General features: G+C 44.6%; 2 protein-coding genes across 4 annotated transcripts; one reads left to right on the top strand and one right to left on the bottom strand.

Annotated features, from left to right (window-relative positions):
- Positions 1 to 1,485: 1,485 nt before the first annotated feature.
- Positions 1,486 to 12,035, bottom strand: MRPL46 (mitochondrial ribosomal protein L46). 2 transcript variants are annotated; one of them, XM_079700958.1, is made up of 4 exons: positions 11,641 to 12,035; positions 10,111 to 10,297; positions 9,176 to 9,349; positions 1,486 to 1,853 (listed from the first exon to the last, which is right to left on the bottom strand). In XM_079700958.1, the coding sequence occupies exons 1-4, from the start codon at positions 11,995 to 11,997 to the stop codon at positions 1,603 to 1,605; spliced, it is 969 nt and encodes a 322-aa protein (XP_079557084.1). In that variant the 5' UTR covers positions 11,998 to 12,035; the 3' UTR covers positions 1,486 to 1,602. The 2 variants fall into 2 exon arrangements, with proteins under 2 accessions (XP_079557084.1, XP_079557085.1); XM_079700959.1 differs by having other exon boundaries at positions 9,176 to 9,346.
- A 45-nt stretch (positions 12,036 to 12,080) lies between these two features.
- Positions 12,081 to 22,251, top strand: MRPS11 (mitochondrial ribosomal protein S11). Of its 2 annotated transcripts, XM_079700960.1 has the most exons (6): positions 12,081 to 12,321; positions 12,456 to 12,572; positions 17,378 to 17,476; positions 19,602 to 19,731; positions 21,018 to 21,083; positions 21,854 to 22,251. In XM_079700960.1, the coding sequence occupies exons 1-6, from the start codon at positions 12,257 to 12,259 to the stop codon at positions 21,959 to 21,961; spliced, it is 585 nt and encodes a 194-aa protein (XP_079557086.1). In that variant the 5' UTR covers positions 12,081 to 12,256; the 3' UTR covers positions 21,962 to 22,251. The 2 variants fall into 2 exon arrangements, with proteins under 2 accessions (XP_079557086.1, XP_079557087.1); XM_079700961.1 differs by lacking the exon at positions 21,018 to 21,083.
- The last annotated feature ends 1,182 nt before the right edge of the window (positions 22,252 to 23,433 follow it).

Here is a 23,433-nt window from a genome sequence, read left to right as displayed (position 1 = left end):
TCAAAAATGTGATCCAGGCCAGGGCTTTCTTCATCAGTTTTGTAAAACAAAGCAGGATTGCGGGGGTAGGGAGTGGTCTTCCTTTCCAGTTTCCCCAGACAGCCTAACATAGTGGAAAAGCTAGTGGTGAGTCTTGAAACTACTAAACTAGCCACTACTTGCAATAAAGAAAGTCACTTCCACACAATTTTCAGTTTTTTTCTTAAGGTATTCTATCCTTTCCCTGATCTCTTCAAAATATTAAAGACTGGGGAAAACCTCACAGGAAGCAACCTAATTCCAGGTTATCCTGACACCATTTCTCTACTTGCCAATTTTATATATGCTATTTCCTTTTAAAGAAACAACCCTGCAACAAAACAGACCATCTTATGAATGGCCATTAAGATTCTGGTATCAACTCCACACCAAGCAATTCTGTGACACCAGCTAGATGTCCTACAATTCAACTCAATTGTGACACTATCTACCTGAAGAAAGCATTGGCTCCCACAGGTTAAGGGCTCCATCCTACCAGACTCCTCCTCTCCCCCCTTAGGTGTCAACCGCAAGTCCAAGTGGTCACTTGTGCTTCTGACCAACTGGTTATAAATCAGAGGTTCCAAGGACTCCCCCTTGTGTGCAAGTAATTTGCTAGAGGCCAGACTGTTTAACCCAGAAGGCCTTCTCAGAGGAAACCAGGAAGTTTGATAGGATCCAGGACTGCAGTCTTGCTACTGGAACCACGATTCTGGGCAGAAAGAAGCATGCCTGAGACCCTCCCTCCCTTCCCCTCATTTTAGCAAATGCTCACTGAGTGCCCTCCACTGTGCCAGGCACCGGGCCCAGCGGTGACCCAAGCAACCTGGTGAGGGGTCAAGAGCCCCAACCCAGAGGCAAGAGATCAGCAGTCTCCTCCTGCACCATCAGTGACCTGCAGTAAGACTCTCAACCAATCACACCTGGCCACGACACCCACCCACCTTTTCTAAAATGGGAGATAACAGGCTGACCCTACTTATTTCACATGACTGTTTCAAAACATGTAAGAAGTGATTATATTCTGTTTAAATATAAAATGCTTTAAAAAAAAGAATGAATGAAAATAGGAAGGGAGAGAAGGAGGGAGGAAGGGAAAGGGAAGGAAAGGAAAGGAAAGCAAAGCAAACAAGGAAGGAATCATTTCCTAGGCTAGATTGATACATTCTCATATCAAGGAGAAAGAGAGAGAAATACAAAACAGAAAATGACTAAGAAACTACATGGTAGTAGGTTTTTTTTTTCAGGGGCCTAGAAGCTTTCACAGAACTCAAGGCTTTTAGAAGGTTGATTCACTTCCTTCCGTTCTTTCTTCCTGGGTCCATGAAGCCAGTTGATTCACTACAAAGTAATACAATACTACTCAATTATGAGCATGGGAAAAAAAGGGAAAGGCACCTTAAGAGACAGTTCTCTCTTGACAGAAAGAAGCCAGTAGTCCTCAAAGAACAAATCAACAGAGACCCACACAATGATAAACTTGTTTATTTCTCAGAATTTAGTTTGCTGCTTGATATTCCCTGCAGAGAAGAGGCAACCCAACGTCCTTGAGGCCCGATTGCAGACCTGTCTGAGCATTGTCCATCAGAGATCCAAGAGAAACCGCCTAACCTGGGCCAGGTATTTTGGTTTCAAATAGTCACCCAGCTCCTCCTTACTGACCCACACATGATGGCCCTTCTTCCCAGCCTCGAAAAAGTCTCCAGTTAGCAGCAGTGCTTTGAAGAAGAATATTTTGGCCCCGAGGCTGCTCTCTGTCCGCATTGCCTGGGGGAACTTGAACTTGTAGTGGCCACAGGGTGCATTTCCCAGGAACTTGGCTTCCATGTTGTTCTCTGAGAAGGGGGGAACAGAATTGGAAGATGAGGATACATCCACCTGTTTACTATGGCGCCCGAACTTATTGGGGGTCTCTGTGAGAGCCACTTCCAGCCTGAGGTAAAAGCAATCCCTGAGAGTGAGAACTAGGGTCATTCCTGAAGACGCTTGTCTCCTCTCAATCCAAAGGTTCCTGGCCCATAGGCTCCAGATTCACTGGGTCCATTCCTCATGCCAAGCTACTGCTCTCAGACAGAAGTCAGCAATGCAGCCCAAATATCACTACCTGGGAGTCAGACCACTGAGCTTCTAGACTCAGCCCTGTCACCATCTGTTGATGAAGGACCAAGACACTTGGTATCTGTAAAGCAAAGTTCGTTAGGCTTTTAAACGCAATGTCATGTGGAAAGTATAAAAAGGACCCAATTTGACTGCTGCAGGGTGAAAACCAAAGTTAAAAGGCAAAGACAGATGGACAGACAACATCTGCAATCTACAACAATGGGTTAATAACCCCAACCCAGCATTTCAAAGGATGGGAAAATGATGGATTAATTACTAAATGGCATTGGGAGAATGGGCTAGCTAAAAGGAAAAAATAAAGCTGGATCTCAACCTCACTCCTCACATCAAAATTGACACCATATAGGTCAAAGATTTAACAGTAAGTTAAAATTTTCATAAATGGTTTGTTCATTCTGGATTGATGGTTTCATAGAGGTTTAATATTTTCTGAATTTTTCTGTATTTAAAATTTTTTCACAAAGAAAAAAGAAACCATAAGAGTACCATAAAAAAAAAATGTGGGATATTTTCTGTATCATTTTTGAGAGGGGAATTCCTAACCAAGACACAAAATTCAAAAATCTAAAACAGAAAAAACATTTATCTACATAAAAATTAAAATCTTTCTGCAAGGAAAAACGAAGCATACAAAAGTCACAGACAAAAATGACAAACTAGGAAAAATATTTTCAACACATTCAACAAAGGAATATCTTAAGGTATAAGTAGTACTTAGAAATCAATGAGGAAAAAAATAACTCTAAAAGAAAAATGAACCATGCATATGAACAAGAAGTTCACATGAAAATAATTATCAATGAACTATAAACTCGTAAAAAGATGCTCAATCTTATTAATAATTCAAGAAATACAAATTTATTTCTATTTGTAGAAATAAAATTTATTTCTATTTGTACAAATTTATTTTCTATTTGATGTGTAAAACACATCATTATTACCGAAGTTCAAAAACTTTGAGCTGCAACATCACTAATAATTAGAGAAATGCAAATCAAAACTACAGTGAGGTATCACCTCACACAGGTTAGAATGCCCATCATGAAAAAATCTACAAACAATAAATGCCAGAGACGGTGTGGAGAAAAGGGAAGCCTCTTGCACTGCTGGTGGGAATGTAAATTGATACAGCCACTATGGAGAACAGTATGGAGGTTCCTTAAAAAACTAAAAACAGAATTACCATATGACCCAGCAATCCCACTACTGGGCATATACCCAGAGAAAACCACAATTCAAAAAGACACATGCACCCCAATGTTCATTGCAGCACTATTTATAATAGCCAGGTCATGGAAGCAACCTAAATGTCCACTGACAGGCGAATGGATAAAGAAGATGTGGTACATATATACAATGGAATATGACTCAGCCATTAAAAGGAACAAAATTGGGTCATTTGTAGAGACGTGGATGGACCTAAAGACCGTCATACAGAGTGAAATAAGCCAGAAAGAGAAAAACAAATATCATATATTAACACATATATGTGGAATCTAGAAAAATGGTACAGATGAACCAGTTTGCAAGGCAGAGATAGAGACACAGATGTAGAGAACAGACGTATGGACACCGAGGGGAGAAAGGGGGAGTGGGATGTATTGGGAGATTGGGACTGACATATATATACACTAATATGTATAAAATAGACAACTAATGAGAATCTGCTGTGTAGCACAGGGAACTCCACTTCGCTGTACAGCAGAAGCTAACACAACATTGTAAAACAACTATATCCCAATAAAAAAAAATAAGTAAATTAATTTAATTTAATTTAATAAAAAAAAAAAACTTTGAGCTGTACACTGCTTGTCAAGCGTAAGGGAAAACTGGGATCTCTCAAACATACTGTGGGAGTGTAATTAGTACAAGTGCTATATTTGGTGAGAGATACCAGTTTTAATTATACAAACCCTTTGATTTAGCAACTCTGCTTCTAGAATTCATCCTCCTGGATATAGTTATTTGCCCATGTGAGCACAGAGGAGTGTACACAGATGTTCAATGCAGCTTTGCTTGTAAAAGCAATACACTGGTTAAACAAACCGCAGTACAAACATATATGAAATATTACACTGGCGTTGAAAGTGTAAGATATGTCTTCACCTGCTGATATAGAGATATGCTTAAAAGCTGTGTATAAGAAGAGAAAGGAAGGTATGTAACCATGTATATCCCACTGTGTGGAAAAAAGGAACAGATAAAATATGTATGTGCTTGCAGTTTCTAAAAGGATACACAAAGTGTTCATGGTGATTGCCTCTAAGATGGGACAATACATATTACTTCTTATAGTACTACATTTACCAGACACTGTTTGATATTTTTTCACCATATACAATGAATTGCTTTTCTCAATATTTCAAACAATAACAACAGCATCAGCATTGGATGAGGAATTCATGTATCATGTGAAATCACCTACAATACAAAATGTCAGCAGTGGGGGTCTGTGGGTGGTGGAATTATACTGGCATGTTTCTTTATACTTTTCTGTATTTTCCACTTAATTCAATGAATACATATTACTTTTCTATAATCTGGGGAAATGGATTAAATGTAATTAAATCAAAAAGAAAAAAACAGTTCATTACAAACATGAGCAAAGAATCTGAACAGGCAGTTCACAGAAGAAGAAATACAAATAGCCATATGAAATATATGAACATATGAAAAGATGATCAATTAGCAATCAGGAAACTGCTAATCCAAAAGAGATCATTTTTTTTTTACTGATTGGACAGGTAAAAATTTTAAAGAGAGACTATTTCACATGTTGGTGAGGTCTAGACAAACAGGCACTCCTATACCCCACTCCTGAAAATGTCACATGCTATGTACGTTCTGAAGGACACTTGGGTGGCACCTATCAAAAACGTCAATGTGTCCATCCTTGACCATTAATTCCACCTCTAGGAATTCCATCTTGCAGAACTACTCGGGAAGTGCACCAAAGGGGAGGAAAGGAATAGACTTTGACTGTTTTATATTTAGACTTTTATACTGCTTGAGCTTTTCTTTGCCATTTTAATTATTTTATTTACGATTTTAATGCATTTGAAATAAATCAACACATTTTATTTGCACCTATAAAATACTAATATATCCTTTCACACTTATTTATGGCAATGGGAATGTTCAAAGGAGGAAAGCGTGGTGCCAAGGGGAGCCCCTTTCCACGTGGTGCACGGCATCTGGAGCTGAGCACCAGTCGTGAACATGCAGGACTGACCGAGGGAAGCTAAGCATCTGAGTCCAACGATCCTGGCAAGAAACCCAGCTGCCAACTCTTGCGTGATGGCTAAGGAAACCGAGAACGCAGCAAAAGCCCCTCCCATTCCATTCTGTCTTGCTCCCTCTCCTGCAGGCCACACAGGTCGCTCTCGGGAAAGGATCAAGGGGGTGCACACTGGCTGCTGACGTTTCATTAGCAGGTACTTACGCTGGTGGCAGAGCCAGAAAAGTGGCTGTGCACTTATACAACCAGATCATTTACTCAATAAACATTCAGCAAGTACCTACTGTGTGCCAGATACTTTGCTGAGAGTTGGGATGACTGAGAGGGATAGATAGTATCCATATTTTCAAGGGAGTCAGAATTCTGGCTGGGGAGGGACAACGTGTCAATAAACAATTAAACGGCAATGGAATACGTGAAGAACATCTTCTCCACAAGGACATAAGCTCCCAGGAAGCATGGGTAGTGTTCTGTTCATCACTGTGACCCCACTGCCTGGAGAGCGTCCAGCAAATGGTAGGAAGAGAGTAAATGTTTGCTGCATAAACTGAGTAAGGGCACACACAAGTGCTATGGGAGCCTAGAGGGAGGAGTAGCTCTCTCTACCCAGAAGGTTCCACCACAGAAGGTAGAATGTACTGAGCAGTCAGACTAGGGAGGAGTAAAGCATTCCAGTCAGGGACCAGCAGGTCCCAAAACAGGGACGTGTGAAAAACCACATTATTCATGGGATGCAAAAGGTTTGCTAGGTTAGAACTTGGAATATACATTAATGAGTGGCAAGATGGAAGACTGATGAGCTCGGGACCAGAGCAAAAAGGATTTGTAGGCCCTGCTTGAAAGTCTGCTTTTATGGGGAATCTTTCAAGAATTTGAGGCAGAGAAGTAACACGGGATTTGTGTTTTAGAAGGCTCATTCTGGAAGCACTGAAGAGGACAACACAAAAGCAAGGGGGAACTCACTTGGCATCTACCTCAATAGTCCAGTGTAGCGGTTCTCAACCACTGTGATTCCACTCCCCACGTAATGTCTGGCAGTGTCGAGAGACACTTTTGGTTGTCACACTAGTGGGAATGCAGATGGGTTAGTGCTACTGGCATCTAGCAGGTAGAGGCCAGAGATGTTGCTAAACAGCCTACAAGGCACAGAAGCCCCCACAAAGAATTATCCTGCCTCAAATTTCAATAGTGCCAAGGCTGAGAAAATCTGGACTAGTGAGAAGTGAAAAGGGTCCCAGAAAAGCTGCAGGAATAAAGAGGGGACTATTTAGAACAGACCAGATAGGACTCAAGAACTTATGGATGTTGGAATGAGGTCAAGGATAACTCTGAGGTTTCTAGTTGGTAAGTGGTGATGCCAATAAGCAAGCCTGCAAGGACAAAAAGAGAAGCAGGCTGAGAGATTGGCAGGAGCATCAATTTTGAATGTAATAAATTTTAAAATCTCTGTGAGGGTGAGGGAGAGCACAGGGACGCCATCTGCCAGCCTCTGTCCCCGCAGGATATTTCCACAGGCCCCCAGATGTGTGCTGAATTGGATGCCTGTTCCCCCAGATCGATGCTTTATGTTAAACAAACAAGCCTCTTTCATAGAAAGTCTGGGTGTTTTTCAGTTGGCTGCCTCTGCACTGGGCTCTGGGGTAGAACCTAAATCACAGGTCTGTCAGGGATTAACAAAGATTGTCAAATACTGAACAAAATGGAGCAAAAGATGATAACAACCAAGGTATCTTCCTCAAGATGACATCAGATGGCCAAGAAATGAAAATTCTCATTTTCAAAGAGATCCAAAATTCAAAGTCAATTTTAGAAGGCAGTGGGTTACCTAGAAACAGGTTCTGCAAAACTGAGTACTTCTTCAGGATCTGAAGTATGAATGAGCTGAGGAGAAAATCAAGTGTGGACAGACCATATTCTAGATGCGACAGAACTAAAGAAATTCCATATCCTCTAAGTTCTTAGCATAAAAATGCTGCTTTAAAAAAAAAAAAGAAAAAGAAAAAGGGAGGGGGAGTAACTGTGCAAAGCAAAAGATTCATACTATGCAGAGGCACAAAAAAGAAAAATCCACTTCCTGAAGAATCCATAAATTATAAGAATCAGAAATGTAGGAAAAGAGAAAACCAGGGACTTCCCTGGTGGCATAGTGGTTAAGAATCCGCCTGCCAATGCAGGGGACACAGGTTCGAGCCCTGGTCCGGGAAGATCCCACATGCCGCAGAGCAACTAAGCCCATGTGCCACAACTACTGAGCCCGCGTGCCACAACTACTGAGCCCACATGCCTAGAGCCCGTGCTCCACAACAAGAGAAGCCACCGCAATGAGAAGCCCACACACCACAACGAAGAGTAGCCCCCACTCACCACAACTAGAGAAAGCCCACACACAGCAACGAAGACCCAATGCAGCCAAAAAATTAATTAATTAATTAACTTTTTTTAAAAAGAGAGAAAACCAAACAGCTAATCCTGATAATTTTTATGACAAGAAACCATGAACAATAAATAATGAAGCTTTCAGTGTCATAAAAACTGAAGCACCTTTTAATGTAAGTATTGATTACCAGAATCCCACTGGAACGAATAGTATCACTGGTGTTGAGTGGAGAGACAGAAATGCCTGAAGGGAAGGCGAGTAGGACCTATTAAGCCAAAAGGACCCCTCATAGCTACATCCTATAATGACAAAATATTTTACAATACTGGGCCCCAAAGAAGATCAGGGCCAATTAAACCAAAAAAAAAGTACTAGAATCACCTACTCCTATGGAGAATGCAAAACTGTAGAAACCAGGAGGTGAATGTTTTGCACTCTGTTGGGAAGACAAGTTTTAGTGATCAGAAGCAGAAACTCTCCATCCTTCAAGTATGACAGCAGTTGTTAATTCATTGAATACAGGCACTATGAAGAAGCCGCTACTAAACAACATCAGGTCCATTCAAATAGGGAGATGGGAGGAAGACAGCATCTACAGCCAAACTCTTGAGCCTCGTAGAAGAGATGATGGCCAGCCAGGACGATCCACTCAGCCAACCCAGCAGCTTTACCAACCTCCCCGGGCTCAGAACGAGTATGACAAGAGTCTTTGTGAAGAAACAAGCCAGTGACTAGACCTCCTACTTTCCCTTTAGAATAAAATGCAGCCACTGTGGATATTATTATTTGGAGAATGAAAAAACAGATTTTAGGGGAAAAAAAAAATCAACCCACACAAAGAATGGGAAAAAATATGGAGTCAGATAAAGCAACTACCTTTTACAAGTGAAAGAATTTTTTCTTCTGCCATCAATAAAACCAATGTGTTATTTTTTTAAAAAGAAAAGAAAATAGTTTAAAAGAAATAAAATAAAAATAAAAATTAAAAATCTCAGTGCCAGGACTTCGCTGGTGGTCCAGTGGGTAAGACTCCCTGCTCCCAATGCAGGGGGCCTGGGTTTGATCCCTGGTCAGGTAGCTAGGTCCCACATGCATGCTGCAACTAAGAAGTCTGCATGCCGCAACTAAGAAGCCTGCATGCCGCAACTAAGAAGCCCTCATGCCACAACTAAAGATCCCGCGTGCCACAAATGAGACCCGGCGCAGCCAAAATAAATAAATACTAAAAAAAAAAAATCTCAGTGGCACAAAGACTCTCACTTGATCTAAGATTTTTTTCTAGCTGAAATTTTATAAATATCAAAGTTTCCATTAACCTTCCAACCACCTACCCTTAAAGCCAGGCCCACAGTCAGCCTGCAAATCCTCAGGGTGAGTCTGAAGTGTGTCTTGTGGGGTTTAGAGGGAGACTGAGAACTCACCTGAGAGTGTGGCCAGGGTTCGTTCAGCTGTTCGGCGGAGGGTCTCTCCGGGCTGCCACTCTGCCTGGGGCAGCATCCAAACGTCCTGGTCTCCAAGCTTCTCTTTGATCAACAGAATGAGGTTCCTGTCTAGCTTCCGGTGCAGTGAGGTTCGGTCATTCTTTACATCAGCTTCTGTGAAGAAAAGAGGGGGTCACAGGAGACAAGAGGACCGTGTTCTGCCAGAGCCAAGAAGATTAGAGTTTTAGAGTCCTCCTTTAAGGTAGAGCCACAACCTCTGCCCTCAAAGAACTTATAATCAAATTAGAACCCTGACCCATCTCTCTAACTCTGACCTCTCTCAGGACAGAGTCTCACAATCTTGAGGAAACTAAAATTTAACAAGAAGAAACCAAAAGCTGAACTCCTCCTTTGAAGAGCCAAACACAAAGTACTTTGAGCCTCTGGAAAAGAAGCAATACCCGGACACTACTATTTCATCGGTCTTGACACTGTTACTGACTTAACCAGCCCCTACTTTCTCTGTTCTTCAGTCTTCATCGTGAAATAAGAATAAAAGAACTCAACCCCCTGCTTTGGGAGGGATTTCAGATAAAATACAGGAAACTAGTGGGAAACACTTAATTTACCCCACTCTTAGTCCCAAACTAGGAGTTAAACCCAGATAACATTCCTGAGGCTTAACTGAAACAGATAAGGCTATCCCACTATCCTTTACATCCCACTCAAAAAATAACATAGACCTTGAAAAAATTATATTAGGGTGGATGTGAGGAACAGGGAAAAGAATTTCTTTTTCTCCCACATGAAAGAAGTTCTATCATTTGAAATTATTTGTTAGTAAAAACACAAGCAGGGGTTAAGCCAGAATCCTTTGTTTGGGAACCAGAATACCCCCCTTTTCTACCTCTAACTGGCCTGAAAAGACCACAAACCTGTTATTCGAGCTCCAGGTTTGAACTGTAGGAATTTCTGCTCCCACATGTCTTCCAAATCCTGTAACAGCAATATATTCTGCTCATCTTCTTCACCATAAAGGTCACTTTTCTTCTTTGCCAGTTGCTGGGCTTCATCCAAAGCACGAAGCTCATGGTCTGAATACAGGCTTCTCTCTATCTCGATCTGGGAAAATTAAAAGGGCAAAAATCTACCCCAAACTGGGAAAATTAAAAGGACAAAAAACAACAAAATAAAACAGAGCTACAGTGCACTTGACAGACTCAGAAGTTTACCATCCAACAGACATACAACCAAAACACCACAGAGAAAACAGAGAAAAAAAGATCACCTGCACTTTGGGCTTGAGTTATATTTACTAAAACATTAGAATGTGTTTGGAAGTCAAGACTGCCACAAAGAACAGAGGACTAGGACAGGCATTGCCTGCCCACTTACCTCCCTCCAGTCAGACCAGTCTTTGATTAGAATTTCACTCACCATGAACGTTCCTGCTTCAGGGAGTTTACAGATGCCTTTCCTTCTTCCTAGAAAGTTTTCCCTCATGCTCTCCTGGGAGATCCCTACTCATCCTTCACATCTCAATTTAAATATCACTTTTTAAAAAATATCACTTTCTTAAGAAAGATATTCTATGACACCTCCCATTAAAATCAAATTAATGTCCCTGTTAAACACTATTACAGTTCCCTGTGTTTTCCTTTACAACACTTACCAAAGACTTCAATTCCATCATCATGTGGTTATTTGGTTATTGGCTGATGCCCCCTAAACCAAATTGAAGTGCTCTGAGAACCACAGCTATGTCTGTCTCATTCACCACTGCATCCCTAGCACTTAGCAGTGTCTGTACAAAGTGGGTCCTAAATGATTATCTATAAAGCTATTAATAAAATGTTTGCAGAGTAAATTAATAAGCCAAGTAAAAAGGAAAGGAGTAAAGTTTTTATCTCTCAGTAGCCAAGACAAAAACGTCTCAGGTTCTGGGGAAACATAATATCCTTTAATCACTATGGGGATTTAAGACCCTCATAGCAACTACACCGTTTTTGCCCATGTCTCTTCACTTGCCCCTCACACAAACAGACTTTATCACAGACATCTTACGGATGTTCCCGTTGCCTTTTCCTTACGCTCATCACATAACAAAGTCTTTCTCCTCTCTGAACTGTCAACTACTTATGATAAGGGCTGAATCCGTCTTGTTCACCATCGCATACCCAGTATATTGACTGAAAAAGGAAAGCATCTCCAAAGAGTTGCCGACGATAACAACAGAAAAGATCAATGAAAACGAAGTACCTTTTATTGAACGCGTACTACGTACCACACGAACCCAGTAAGGTAGGCACCATTTTGCAGGTAAGTATACTGAAGCTCAGAGAAGTGAAGTAAATTGCCCAAAGTCACACAAAGTAATCGGTGGCGGAATCGGGATCAAACGCAAGTCAGCGTGCCTCTACTTTCCCAACTGCACCCAGAAGGGACGACCCGCACCTCAATCCCACCTGCTGTAGCAGAGCCTCCATCTCTTCCTGCAATGGGGTCAGCGGCTTCGAGACCAGCGGTGGCCGCTGCAGGCACAACGCGCCCAGCAAGCGCCATGGAGACGCGCTGCTTGAGGGTGCGGCCGCAAGGGCCAAGCTGCGAGAACCCAGGCTACGGGTCCAGGGGCCCTCGAACCGCCGCCAGCCCCTCGCCACCCCTAATCCAGTCAGCCTTACGGGCACCGCCATCAGCCAACCTTCCCACAATGTACCGCAGCTCCCAGAGAGGTCCTGGGCCAATCCTATATTCCCACAAGGCAGTGCGGCCACAGCATGACGGGAAGAGCTAGGCTCCCCGGAACTAGTAGAACGAACCATTCCAATATGGAGGGGTGGGCGAAAATCTCATGTTAGAAAACTGGGAAAAGAGGGGAGGATTCCCAGTTGCCACTCTCAACGATAGTTATTATGGAGCATTTAAATGGGAAGAAAAATCTTTAATGTACGTTATAAAAAGGAATCAGGTGACTTTTCCTCTGCACCCTCCCCCACAAGCGCTCGTGGTGCTGGCTCCGCTCCAGCCCCTCCAGGCTCCGCGGTCGCCGCGGACGGGAGCTGAGTAGGGTCAACTCAAGTCATGCAGGTTGTAAGAAACGCGGGGTTTCGGCTCTTGCGGTTATGGGCTTGGCCACCGACGACCAGGTAAGAATGATTATCCCCCCTCCGAGCCTACGGCCACCCGCGGGGATTCGCTCCTGCCCGTGTCCCATGAGACACCTGGACTCCAGTTAGGACTCGGTTAGGCCTGGATCTCACCGAGCTTTCCTTCTCCACAGGGTCGCCGTGGCCCCCACCATCCACACTAGCGCCCAGCAGATGCAAGACGCAGCGGCCAAGCCGGAAGTTGAGAAGGCGAAGGCTGCGGCGCCAGCTCCGAGCCGCAGCAGCTTCAGGTGAGGGCCACTTAGGTCCAGCCCTCGGGAGACTGGCACCACCCTCCAGAGTCAGAGAACCAGTGAATTCCCAACTCTTTGTCACTTGCCATCTGCGGGACCTTATGCAGATTAATCCTTGAGCCTCAGCTTTTTCGGCTGAAAGTGGAGATAACGCCAGAAGAGGTTGTAAGGATCAAATGAGATGAGCTTTGGCACAAAATGAATGCTCATGAACATTTGATGAATGAATGAGTGAACGTCGAAGTTGTATAGTAAATATCTCCTTTGTTTCCCTCTGGGATCACGTCAGACTAACAACCTTCCCTGGGTCTCGGACACAAAAGGGGGCTGGGATGGGTGGCTACACTAGGGTGTATGTTATTATGCACGTTTTTGAGTTGGTCTAAGGTCCAGGGTGGTTTCTGTGCTTAGCCCCAGCGACTGGTAACTTGCTTTCCACAGTGCCACTGCCTCTTTGTGCTACTTGTACTTCACTATATTTAACAAACCTTTTCTAAGAACCTGCTTGGTGCCAGGCACCGTGCTAGGTGCTGGGGATACAACTGCAGAAGATCATTCCTCCCCACAAGTAGTTCACAGTCTACCAGGGAAGACAGACATACAAATGTTTTCACCATAATCTGACCAGTGGTATATTGGAGGTAAGAGATGGTTGTTTTGAAGTATGAAAGAGTGAGTGTCTGACTCCGGAGGAAATCAGGCAAGAGTGCCAAGAAAATAATGTGAAGCTAAGAACTGAATTGAATGGGAGTTCAGCTGGAAAAGTCGTTTTAGGCAAACTAACAGTCTGTGTAAGGCATGCATTGTGAAAGAACGCAGTGTATTCAGGTGTATGTGTGATGGCAGATGAGGCCAGCAGGGTGAGAAGGAATCCGAATGCTGAGGGTCTTATCTGTAACACTGGGGCTTTTACGCAGTCCCCACTGTAGGCAGTGGGGAGCTGCCAAAGGAATTTAAGCCAAGATTCTTTTATAGTCACTCAGCAATGTCAGGCACTATTCAAGGTGTTGGGGATGCATCGGTGACCAAACACACAAAAGTCCCTGTCCCTGTAGAACTTAAATTCGAGTAGATAGGGGACAGTATATAGAAAACAAGAAAAACAAATATGACAGATTGTAGGAGTGTGTCTAGTGTTTGAGAGCAGCAGCAAGAAGGCCAACGTGGAGTGATGAGTAAAAACAGGAGGTGGGGGCAAGAGGGCAAAGGGGTGCAGCAGGCACGCAGGGCTACACCCTGTCGGCCTTGTGGGCCATCGTGAGGACTTCAGCTTATTCTCTGAGTGAAGTGGGAAGTCACTGGAGAATTCTGAACGGAGGATTGACATGATCCTGCTTACATCTTAAAGGGTCCCTTTGGCCGCTGTGTTGATATTGAACTGTAGGGAAGCGAGGATGGAAGATGGGAGAAGTCTCCTAAGCAGCCAAAAAACTACTGAAGTAGTCTAGGTGAGAAATGATGCTGGCCTGGACCAGAGTAGCAGCTGTGGAGGTAGTATAAATGGTCAGACTGATACATTTAGAAGATGACCAACAGGATTTGTTAATGTAAGATGTGAGAAAAGAAGAGGACTGAAGGAGCACTCTAAAATTTTTGGCCTAAACAACTGGAAAGATAGAGTTGTCATTAAGACGGGGGAGACTACAGGAGCTTGGATTTGGGTGGTTAAGTTTGAGATGCTTCATTAACATCCAAGTGGAGATACAATATTGACTATTAGAAATGGAGTTCAGGGGACAGATCTGGGCTAGAGGTATACGTTTGGAAGACTCATCATATAGATGATTTTCTGTCTGTTTGTTTTGGGGGTTTTTTTGCCACGAGGCTTATGGGATTTTAGTTCCCAGACCAGGGATCAAACCCAGGGCCCCCTGGCAGTGAGAGCACCGAGTCCTAACCACTGGGCCACCAGGGAAGTCCCTAGATGATATTTAAAACCATAAGATACAAGATCATCAAGAGAGAAAGAGTAAACAAAGAGAAGAAGAGGTCCAAGGACAGCACCCTGGAGCCTCTGGCATTTAGAGATTTGGGAGATGAGGAAAAATCAGCAAAAGAGAGAAAGAAGAAATCTCCAGAGAAGTACTAAGAAACCCTGGAGGCTTTTTTTTTTTTAATGTGGTTCAAGGGCAGAGAGATTAGCTATATCAAATGCTACTGATATGATAGGTCCATAGACTGATGACAATTGCTCATTGGACTTAACATTATGAGTTGGTTGGTGACCTTGACTAGAGCATTTTTGGTGGAGGTATGAGGGGCTAAGGTCTGAGTGGCGTGGGTTCAAGGAGAATAGAAGACAGGAAGAAACGGCAGGTATGGTCATTTCTTTGAGCGGGAATATAGAAATGGGCAGGTGCTAAAGGAGGCTTTAGGATCAAGAGGTTTTTGTTTGTTTTTACGTTGGGGAAATGACCACATGTTTTGCTGATGGGAATGATGCAGTAGAGAGGGGAAAGAATGAGGATGCGGACTGCTGTCCTTGAGGAGCTAACACACAAGTGGAGCATCATAACAGGAGAGAAGGCAGAGATTGTGGGCACAGATGTTTGGTAGTGGGAGCTGGAAGAACTTCTGATTGCTTCTATTTCTCTGTGAAGGTCATCAGCGGGCAGTGAGGAAGCAGGAAGGAGTTGGAGGTCTGAGGGGACAAAAGAAGGTACAAAATAGTCATCCAGGACAGTGAAAGGGTAATTGAACTGTGGATGCGCTGTATGATTGCCAGCAATGAGGGCCCACTGGATGTTAGAAGTCATTAAAGTAAAGCAGCAGTTCTCAACCTGGGCGGCTGTGCCTCCAAGGGGACTTTTAGCAATGTTTGAAGACATTTTTGGTTGTCACAACTTGAGGGACAATGTCTAGTTGGGTAGAGGCCAGGGATGTTGCTAAACACCGCCACAGTGTGCAGGACAGCCCCCCTTCAGAGAATTCTCTTGCCCAAAATGTCAGTAGTACTGAGGTCAAGAAACTGTGATAGAGAGAGAGAGACAGTAGGTACTACTGCACTACTGTGTATTTTTCTCTACCCAACTGTGCAGGCTATTTTCAGTCCTCGTCAGCCATTTGCAAGGGATGCCATGTGTGCGGGCCTGGTTTGAGGATGGGTAAGAAGAGGCAGCAGACCAGCACCAGAAAGCTTTGTCTTTCCTGTTTCTGGGCTGCCTCGGGGTGAACCACTTGTTCGTTTGTACATTGGACCTGGGAGGCTTAAAAGCTTGATCTTGTCTGCGCCTTCAGTTAAATGGTTCAAGCTCCAAATCCTTCCTAGTTCAAAAATCTTGTCCTATATAAAAGGCATTATGCTGGTATGTTCAGACTTTAGAAGGCGTAAGTTTTTGACCCACAAGTCAATAGGGGAAATTATCAATGGGGAAATGATAATGTTTTAAATATTAATGTCATCTCAGAGCCTCATCCACATTCCACCTCAGTGTAGGCTGATAAGCTGGCAACCTGCTGAGATGCTAAATCATCTCTAAGATCAGGCCGAGCAGGAAAGAATACACTTGTAACTCTTGAATACCACTGTGTTACTGTTTTGTTTTTTTTTTAATCTCTCTAGGAAAGCCAGTCAGGAGGATAATGCTCAGCTAATAGTGTATTCTCTAAATCAGAACCCATTGTAGATCAGGTGGCTGAGGGGTTACAAACACTGATCTGATCTGTACGTGTAAGCAGGGTGCAGCAGCAGGTTTGCTCGAGTCTAGAATTAAAAAAAGCACAGGTGGTGAGCAGAGCTCTGAACCAAGGTAGAGCCCCTCGACCCAAGGCCTGGCTTCCCTTGTTAACCCTGTTCCCCTCTTTGTACTCAGTTTCTCCACCTGAAAATGAAGAGTCCTGACTGAGAGACAGCCAGAGGACAGATCGGACTGAGATAGAGAGGGGTCTTGAACTCAACATGTTGTCTAGGCCAGTGTGCTAAACCCTGAGTTCACATTCTGGCTCACTTGGGCTACTTCAGAAGTGGATTCTCAGGCCCCATCCAGAAGTCTGGGGTGGAGTGTAAGCATCAGAATCACGTGATCCTGCTGTTCAGCCAGCATGGACAACCACTGGTCTAGGATAGGTGTTGGCGAGTTGGCCCCTACCCAGATCTGGCCAGTTTCCTGTTTTTTATTGGACAGTAGTCACACCTACTGTTGTCTGTAGCTGTTTTTGCACCACAGTGGCAAAGTTGAGTAGTTGCAACAGAAACTTTACGGCCAGCAAAACCTAAAATATTTACTATCTGGCCCTTTACAGAAAAAGTTTGCTGACCTCTATTCCAAGGAATTTTTTTATAATAATGATTTTTATAAGTATTATTAAGATAACTTTGTCTTTTTTTATTAAAATAATTTTGTCTTATCAATATGATATGAAAAATCATATTGTTTATACAAATGAACAATAATATAGTCAAGATATCTGTGGTTGATAAAACAAGAAATAGAGGTTCGACTTTATTTTTTTTAATGCAGAAAGAGTAGCTTATAGAGGACTGGAGAGTGATCTGATTACACTAGAAGGGACAGGGGAAGATGGGGAGCGTGGATTAAATTCTCTATCCTCCCAGCAGAAAGTCACTTGCTGTGTCTAGAGTCAACAACTCAGGAAATGGCTGCTGAAGTACCGTGTTCACAGATGTGGCAGCAGTGCCAGAAGGGTTGGGGGCAGTGACCTCAGGAGCAGGTTGAGGCAGAGAGCTGCTGTTTTTTATTAGTTTGTCTGTACTGTTGGCTTTTTTAAAACCTTGTAATTTTTTTTTAATTAAAAAAAAAAAATCAGGACAACTTTACCTAAAATTTTTCTTCTAATTGCAGCATTTACCCTCCAATTCCAGGACAAGAGAGCTCTCTGAGGTGGGCAGGAAAGAAATTTGAGGAGATCCCAATCGCACACATCAAAGCATCGTACAACAAGTAAGCAGGGAAGGGAGCACCTGGTAGGGCTAGAGTGGGCTTCTTTCCCCTTCAGAGGGGGCGGGCAAGCCAGGCGGCCACGTTCTGCATGCAGATGCTGATGCAGAGGTTCCCCCGGGCTCCCTCCTGGTTTGGGGAGACCACCTCTCTCTTTATATAGTTTATTCAGATTTCATGAAAATGTGAACTAGGTTAGGCATATCCCATTCATAAGATTTCATTGCTGTCCTTGGGAATTATATTTCCTGGTTCTGCTCAAGAGTTGGAGAAGAGTATATTTTAGGGCCAGAAAGTCCCTCTGTGAAAGTATTTGTTAAGTGTTAGTACTGGGGATCGGTGATTAATAAATGAGAGAGATTATTTCAGAATATATGATTTATTAACTGAGCAAAATGGAAACCTCCAAATAAGGGTCACTTTAAAGTACTCGCTTTGGGCCACCGTGCACCGACCTCTGCCTTTGTAGGGCTGCACAAGGTTGGAAGACTAGCGTTCTGTGTGGCTTTCAGACAGTGCTGGGTAAGTTCCCAACTGTGTGTTGGCAACAGAAACCTTGCTGACGTCAGTAACATCTTTGTACACCAGCCCCCACTTGGAGATGGGATTGGTGTTTGGTCAACAGTCGCCTATGAAGCAATTTAGAGAACAATACAAGAGACTGTTGGTAGTCAGGGCTAGAGGGTGGGCACAGGCGAGGTGCCATAGGATGCATTTCAGCTTTCATCTGGTAAGCTCAGAATGAGAGCCCCTGGATTTTCCTCTCTTCTCAGGTTGCTAAGGACATAGGTAACCTCTCTTAGTTCGTTTGCTTTTTTAAGGGTCTGTGGCCCACTCTGTAGATTTCTATTGAGGTTGTCTCAGAGACAAGCCATTCTCTTGTCTATTTCTACTCTGTTCAGTGTAGAAAACCCAAGAAGCCCTGGTAGGGAAATGGCAGCCGTAGCCAGGCCAACAGCAGGTGGCCTGAGCCTAGGGCCAGCTCCAGCAGGTCTCCCTATAACCACTCTCCACTTCCCTCTGTGGTGAGTTCTCAGGGAGCTCTTGAGACCAGGAGACTGGACAGTGATCAAGAGGGAAATGGAAAGCATGTCTAAGGATTTCTTGAAGTTATTCTTAATTTTAATTTAACTTGTTAAAGAGTCCTTATCTTTTAGAGATATATACTGAAATATTTACGGATGATATGATGGGTCTAAGATTTGCTTCAAAATAATCTATTAGTTAGGGGACAGAGGGGAGTAGAAACAGTGTTTATAGGTGAAACCAAATTGGATATGAGTTAGTAATTGTTGAAGCTGAATGGTGAGTCCATGGGAGTTCAGACATTATTCTATCCACTTTTGTGTATATTTGAAACTTTACCAATGAAAAATCATTAAAAATTGCCTGATGTGAAAATCTAATTTCTTAGGGGGAAAAAAAAAAGAAGAAGCCAGAAAGGACCCTGAATCTAATTAAACACTGGCTACAGGGAAGATACTAGGAGGAAAATATGCCACCTTACCTCTGGATGACACTTAACACCCTCAGATTATGGAGCTTCTGTTAGTCAGCTCAGGCCACTATAAGAAAATACCACAAACTGGGTGGCTTAAACGGCATTTATTTCTCACAGTTCTGAGGCTGGAAGTCAGAGATCAGTGTGTCAGCAGGATCGGGTTCAGTGACAGCTCTTCCAAGTTGCAGATGGCTGGCTTTTCGTTGTGTCCTCACATGCTGGAAGAGGCAAGGGAGCTCTCTGGGGTCCCTTTTATAAGGCACTAATCCAGTTTATAAGGGCTTCACCCTCATGACCTAATCATCTCCCAATGGCCCCACCCCCCAATACCATCACATTAGGGGTTAGAATTTCAACATGAATTTAGGGGGTGGAGCCCAAACCTTCCATGCATAACGGCTCTCTTTAGATTATACGACTTGTCAGTTTTTAATGAGATTTAGAGGTTGATTCTGACCTTTCCTGGCACCTCCTACAGGAGTTCAAAAAACACTCATCTGATAAGCTCAGAGTGAAAGCAGCTAACGGTCTTTTTCTTTCACACTTGGGCTTGTCTGGTCATGGGTTAGCACTCTCTTACTCCCCTGAAGAGCCATTATATTCTGTACACCTCCCCTCCTTTCCCAGCACACAGATCCAGGTAGTCTCTGCCGCTCACCAGCCCCTTGCCCGCGCTTCCTGTGGCACGGAGGGGTTTCAGAATGCCAAGAAGGGCACGGGCATTGCAGCGCAAACAGCGGGCATAGCTGCCGCGGTGGTAAGTGTGTGTTCTTTCCGGCTCCCTCTGTGCTGGGCTCCACTTTTTGCATGGCTGATCACTGGCAGGAAAATTGTCCTTGAGGCGGGTCTTCAGAAGCAAGAGTATTGGCCAACTCGTTTGCTACCCTAACATAGGGGGTGGTTTGAAGAGGTGTGTGTGAAAAGGCTTCTCTTTTCTCTTTCTCTCAGCTTCAGTAGAAGTGAAACATTCGGTTCATTCTAGAAGAGGCAGGAGCCAGGTGCCGAAGGCTCACCAGAGCCCCCTGGATTTAAAAACCAGTGCGGTGGGTGGGGTGTGGTTGTGGTAATGGTACATCTGGAGAAGGTGTGGCATGTGAGGACTCTCCTGCAGTACCAGAGGGAGCGTGAACTGTTGCAGACCTTTCTAGAAGCAAGGTGGCAGTGAGCTGCAGATGGTGTATTTATTCAGTATCTACTATACGCCAGACACTTTACATTCATTATCTTGAATCCTCAGAAGACCCTTGGTATTACCCACATTTTTAAGAGTCATTTGGGATTCAGAGTGTGTGGCTTGCTCAGAGCCATGCAGCCAGTCCAGTTCTCTGAACTAACCCCGTCAGGTCTGGGACCAGAGCCTGGGTGGGCACTGTCTGGCTACAACACAGGCCTCACAAAGGTTCACACTGCCAAACCAGGAGTATCTCTGGAAGGGAAACCTTGACCTTCAGACAAAGCTCGATGCCCCAAAATACTGATTGCTATGTATCAGTGACCATCAAAACACACTAAATGGCCACCAATGGGCAGGTTTATACACTTAAAAGAAATATGTCAGTGTTAACGGTGGCTTCTGCATGGTGGGTTGAGTGACCTGTGTGTTTTCCAGACTTTCTGCAATAAACTACCTTTATAAACAAGAAAGAAAATTTTAACTATAACTAAAGATTAAAATGATAAGATAACACTTTCTAAGAGGGTACTGAGGCTTAGCCTTGGAGTCCAGGGCACATTATGGTCTGAAATTCTGCATTTATCCACCTGGGAAAAATCTGAGCGATATTTAGAAGTCTCCACTAGGTGGCAGTGCTGTCCTGGGCGGAAAGAGATCCCAGCTGACTGCTGGTGTCTGTCCTGCACCTCGGCCATCTGCTCTTTGCTTCCTTCCCTGCTCTTTGCTTCCTTCCCTGTTTTCTGCCTGTTTACATGTGTGGGTGCTTGTTCTATGGAGCTCATAACCCTGTTGCTACAGGTTGCAGTAGCAAGGGGTTTGGATGTCGCACTTCTCTCTCAGAGCACTAACCACTTGCTGCTCCTCTCCAGAAAGCTACGGGGAAGGGTGTGACCCACGTCCGAGTTGTGGTTAAAGGCCTGGGGCCAGGGCGCTTGGTAAGTGACCTCGCTTCTTCACAGCCCAGCATGTGTGCTTGCTTCTTCAGTTAGTGAGAGAAACGGGAGTGAGAGCAGAGGAGGGAGAGTGGACCCTGTAGTGGATTCCCCTAACAGCTTGAAGTTTCTTTCCATTGCCTCTAATCTACTAAGCTTCTCAAAGCAAGCCCGGATCACTTAGTTTCAATTCATCAGACACTTACAGAGTGCCTGCTGTGTGCCAGGCACTGGGAACAGAAAGGTGGCCCCTGGGGGACTGTCACAAATGGGTCCCTCAGTACAGACTAGTGAGTGCACTGGTAAAGCTTGTGCCCAGGATGCTAGGAGCCTGTTGGGTGTGATCAGGAAAGTGTCCCCAAAGAGGTGACATCTCTACTGATTTTTTGAGAATGACGAGGGACTAACCAGGTATGCGTATGGGACTGGGGGAGGGGGGATCATTCCAGGCAGAGGAAACTACAAAAGCATAATGCTTAAGATGCGTTGAGATTTACAACAGTCTTTGTTCTTAGATTGTAAAGCGCAAGGTGGGACGTGGCAGGTGGGATTGGAGATGTGGGCGGCGTTGAGGGCTTGGTGAAGGGATTGGTAGGGAGAAGAGCTCTGTGAGAGCATCACGTTGGGACTGTAGATATCAAGAGCCAGTGAGCTTTCTCATCCCTATGCTGCCCCACCCCCCACCCCCGACCGGTTCCTCTCCGAGCCCTGTCTGGACACACTGGGGCATCATTTCTGGGACCGTGCCATCCTGCTATTCCTTCTCCTTCCAGTCTGCCATCAAGGGACTGACCATGGGGGGCCTGGAAGTGATCTCAATCACAGACAACACCCCCATCCCGCACAATGGCTGCCGCCCCAGGAAGGCTCGGAGGCTGTGAGGGGCAGGAAGCCTGCACCTGAACCTGACCTCAAGTCCCGCCTCCAGCTGGACGTCATGGAAAGCACACTGTCAGAGCTCTCTCCAGGGAGGGCTTGTTAGAGACCCTTCAGGCAGTAAGGGAGAGCTCTGCCTCCTTATGGGATGACCTTTGCTTGTTCCTTCTACTGGAGACCAGTATGCCTAGAAGTGCCTCTCCTGGACAGGAAGGGAGCTACAGAGGCAGCTGTGGCCCAGACGCCAACCAGTAAATGCTGCAGCTGCTCTGAAAAAATAAAAATATCTCCACCATCTGTAGTAATTTGTGGGTTTTTTTGCTTCCAGCGTTGCAAACAGCAACCCCCCACTTCCTCCTGAAAATGAGATTGTGAATTGAGGTGAGACCCTCAATGGAAGGATTAAGATGTAAATGTGGGCTGCTAAGTACCAGGCACCTTCCTCTTTGGTTTCACATATTTCCTTTTTAGCCCCTTAACTAAGGGTTCCAGAGCTCATTAGCAACTTTTCTTACTAACTTGTAATTTGGCCCCAAATTGAAAGGTTTGTGCCTCCTACCTCTGGAGTACTCTGATAGCAGGTTTCACTGTTAGCAGGCGTGTCTAAAATTAGTTAGCCCTAACAGTACGGGAGAGTGGTCTTGGAATCGGGTTCCCTTAAGTGTGAACCATCAGAGATTCCTCACAGTCACGGCTGCATTACACATTCCGTGGGCGTCAGCAGCCCCAATACCTGAGACTGCATGACCCTAAAGGAGGGAGGGTAGAGTGGTATAAAACAGGCTTCTCTAGAAATGAGGGGAGGTGGAGGGATGGGCGAGAGGAGAGCCCAAATTGAGACATGCAGGAAAGCAAGTCCGGGTGGTGCTGACACAGCGGGCTCAGCCGGGCTCCCAGGCAGCACTGACTGCTCAGTCGGGACTCGGGGGTCCCTGGATGCCACACAGAAGCCAAAGGTGGGGCCTCTGGGGACCCAGCAGGAGAGACCCCCTCTTCCTTGGACAGAGAGGACCAAGGATGAGAGCATTACCAGGAGATGAAAAGGTGCACGTCTGTCGGAGGGGAGTCTGCAGGAAGGGCCTGGCGACCACCGAGGGGCTCCACGCCTGCACAGCCAGCCGAGCACTGCGATTTGCCTGAACCCCGTGTAGTAAATGCACAAATGCTCTCTTATGTAGGGAAGCCGCTGCGTTACACAGGTTAGAGAAGGGGAAAGGCCAAGACCTGAATGTGAATTGAGAAGGAAAATGTCTCCCTACTGCCTTCTCTTCCATCCTTAGCAGGACCTATGAAGGTTAACTTGTGACCAATGACTAAAGGAACCCAACTGGAGGCTTCTTGTGTTGAAACCACAGACGGAAGGAGTTACGCTTTAAAACTATATATAAACACGTTGTATAAAAAACATGGGGCTCGTGAGAAACCGCTCTGTGATGTGATATGGTTTGGCCTTTATTCGGGTGGACAGAGGGCCTGG

The sequence above is a fragment of the Hyperoodon ampullatus genome, assembly GCF_949752795.1.
Source record: "Hyperoodon ampullatus genome assembly, chromosome: 3".
Classification (NCBI taxonomy): Eukaryota; Metazoa; Chordata; class Mammalia; order Artiodactyla; family Ziphiidae; genus Hyperoodon; species Hyperoodon ampullatus.
The sequence above is the reverse complement of the archived record's forward strand: the minus strand, read 5'-3'. Positions and strand labels throughout refer to the sequence as shown.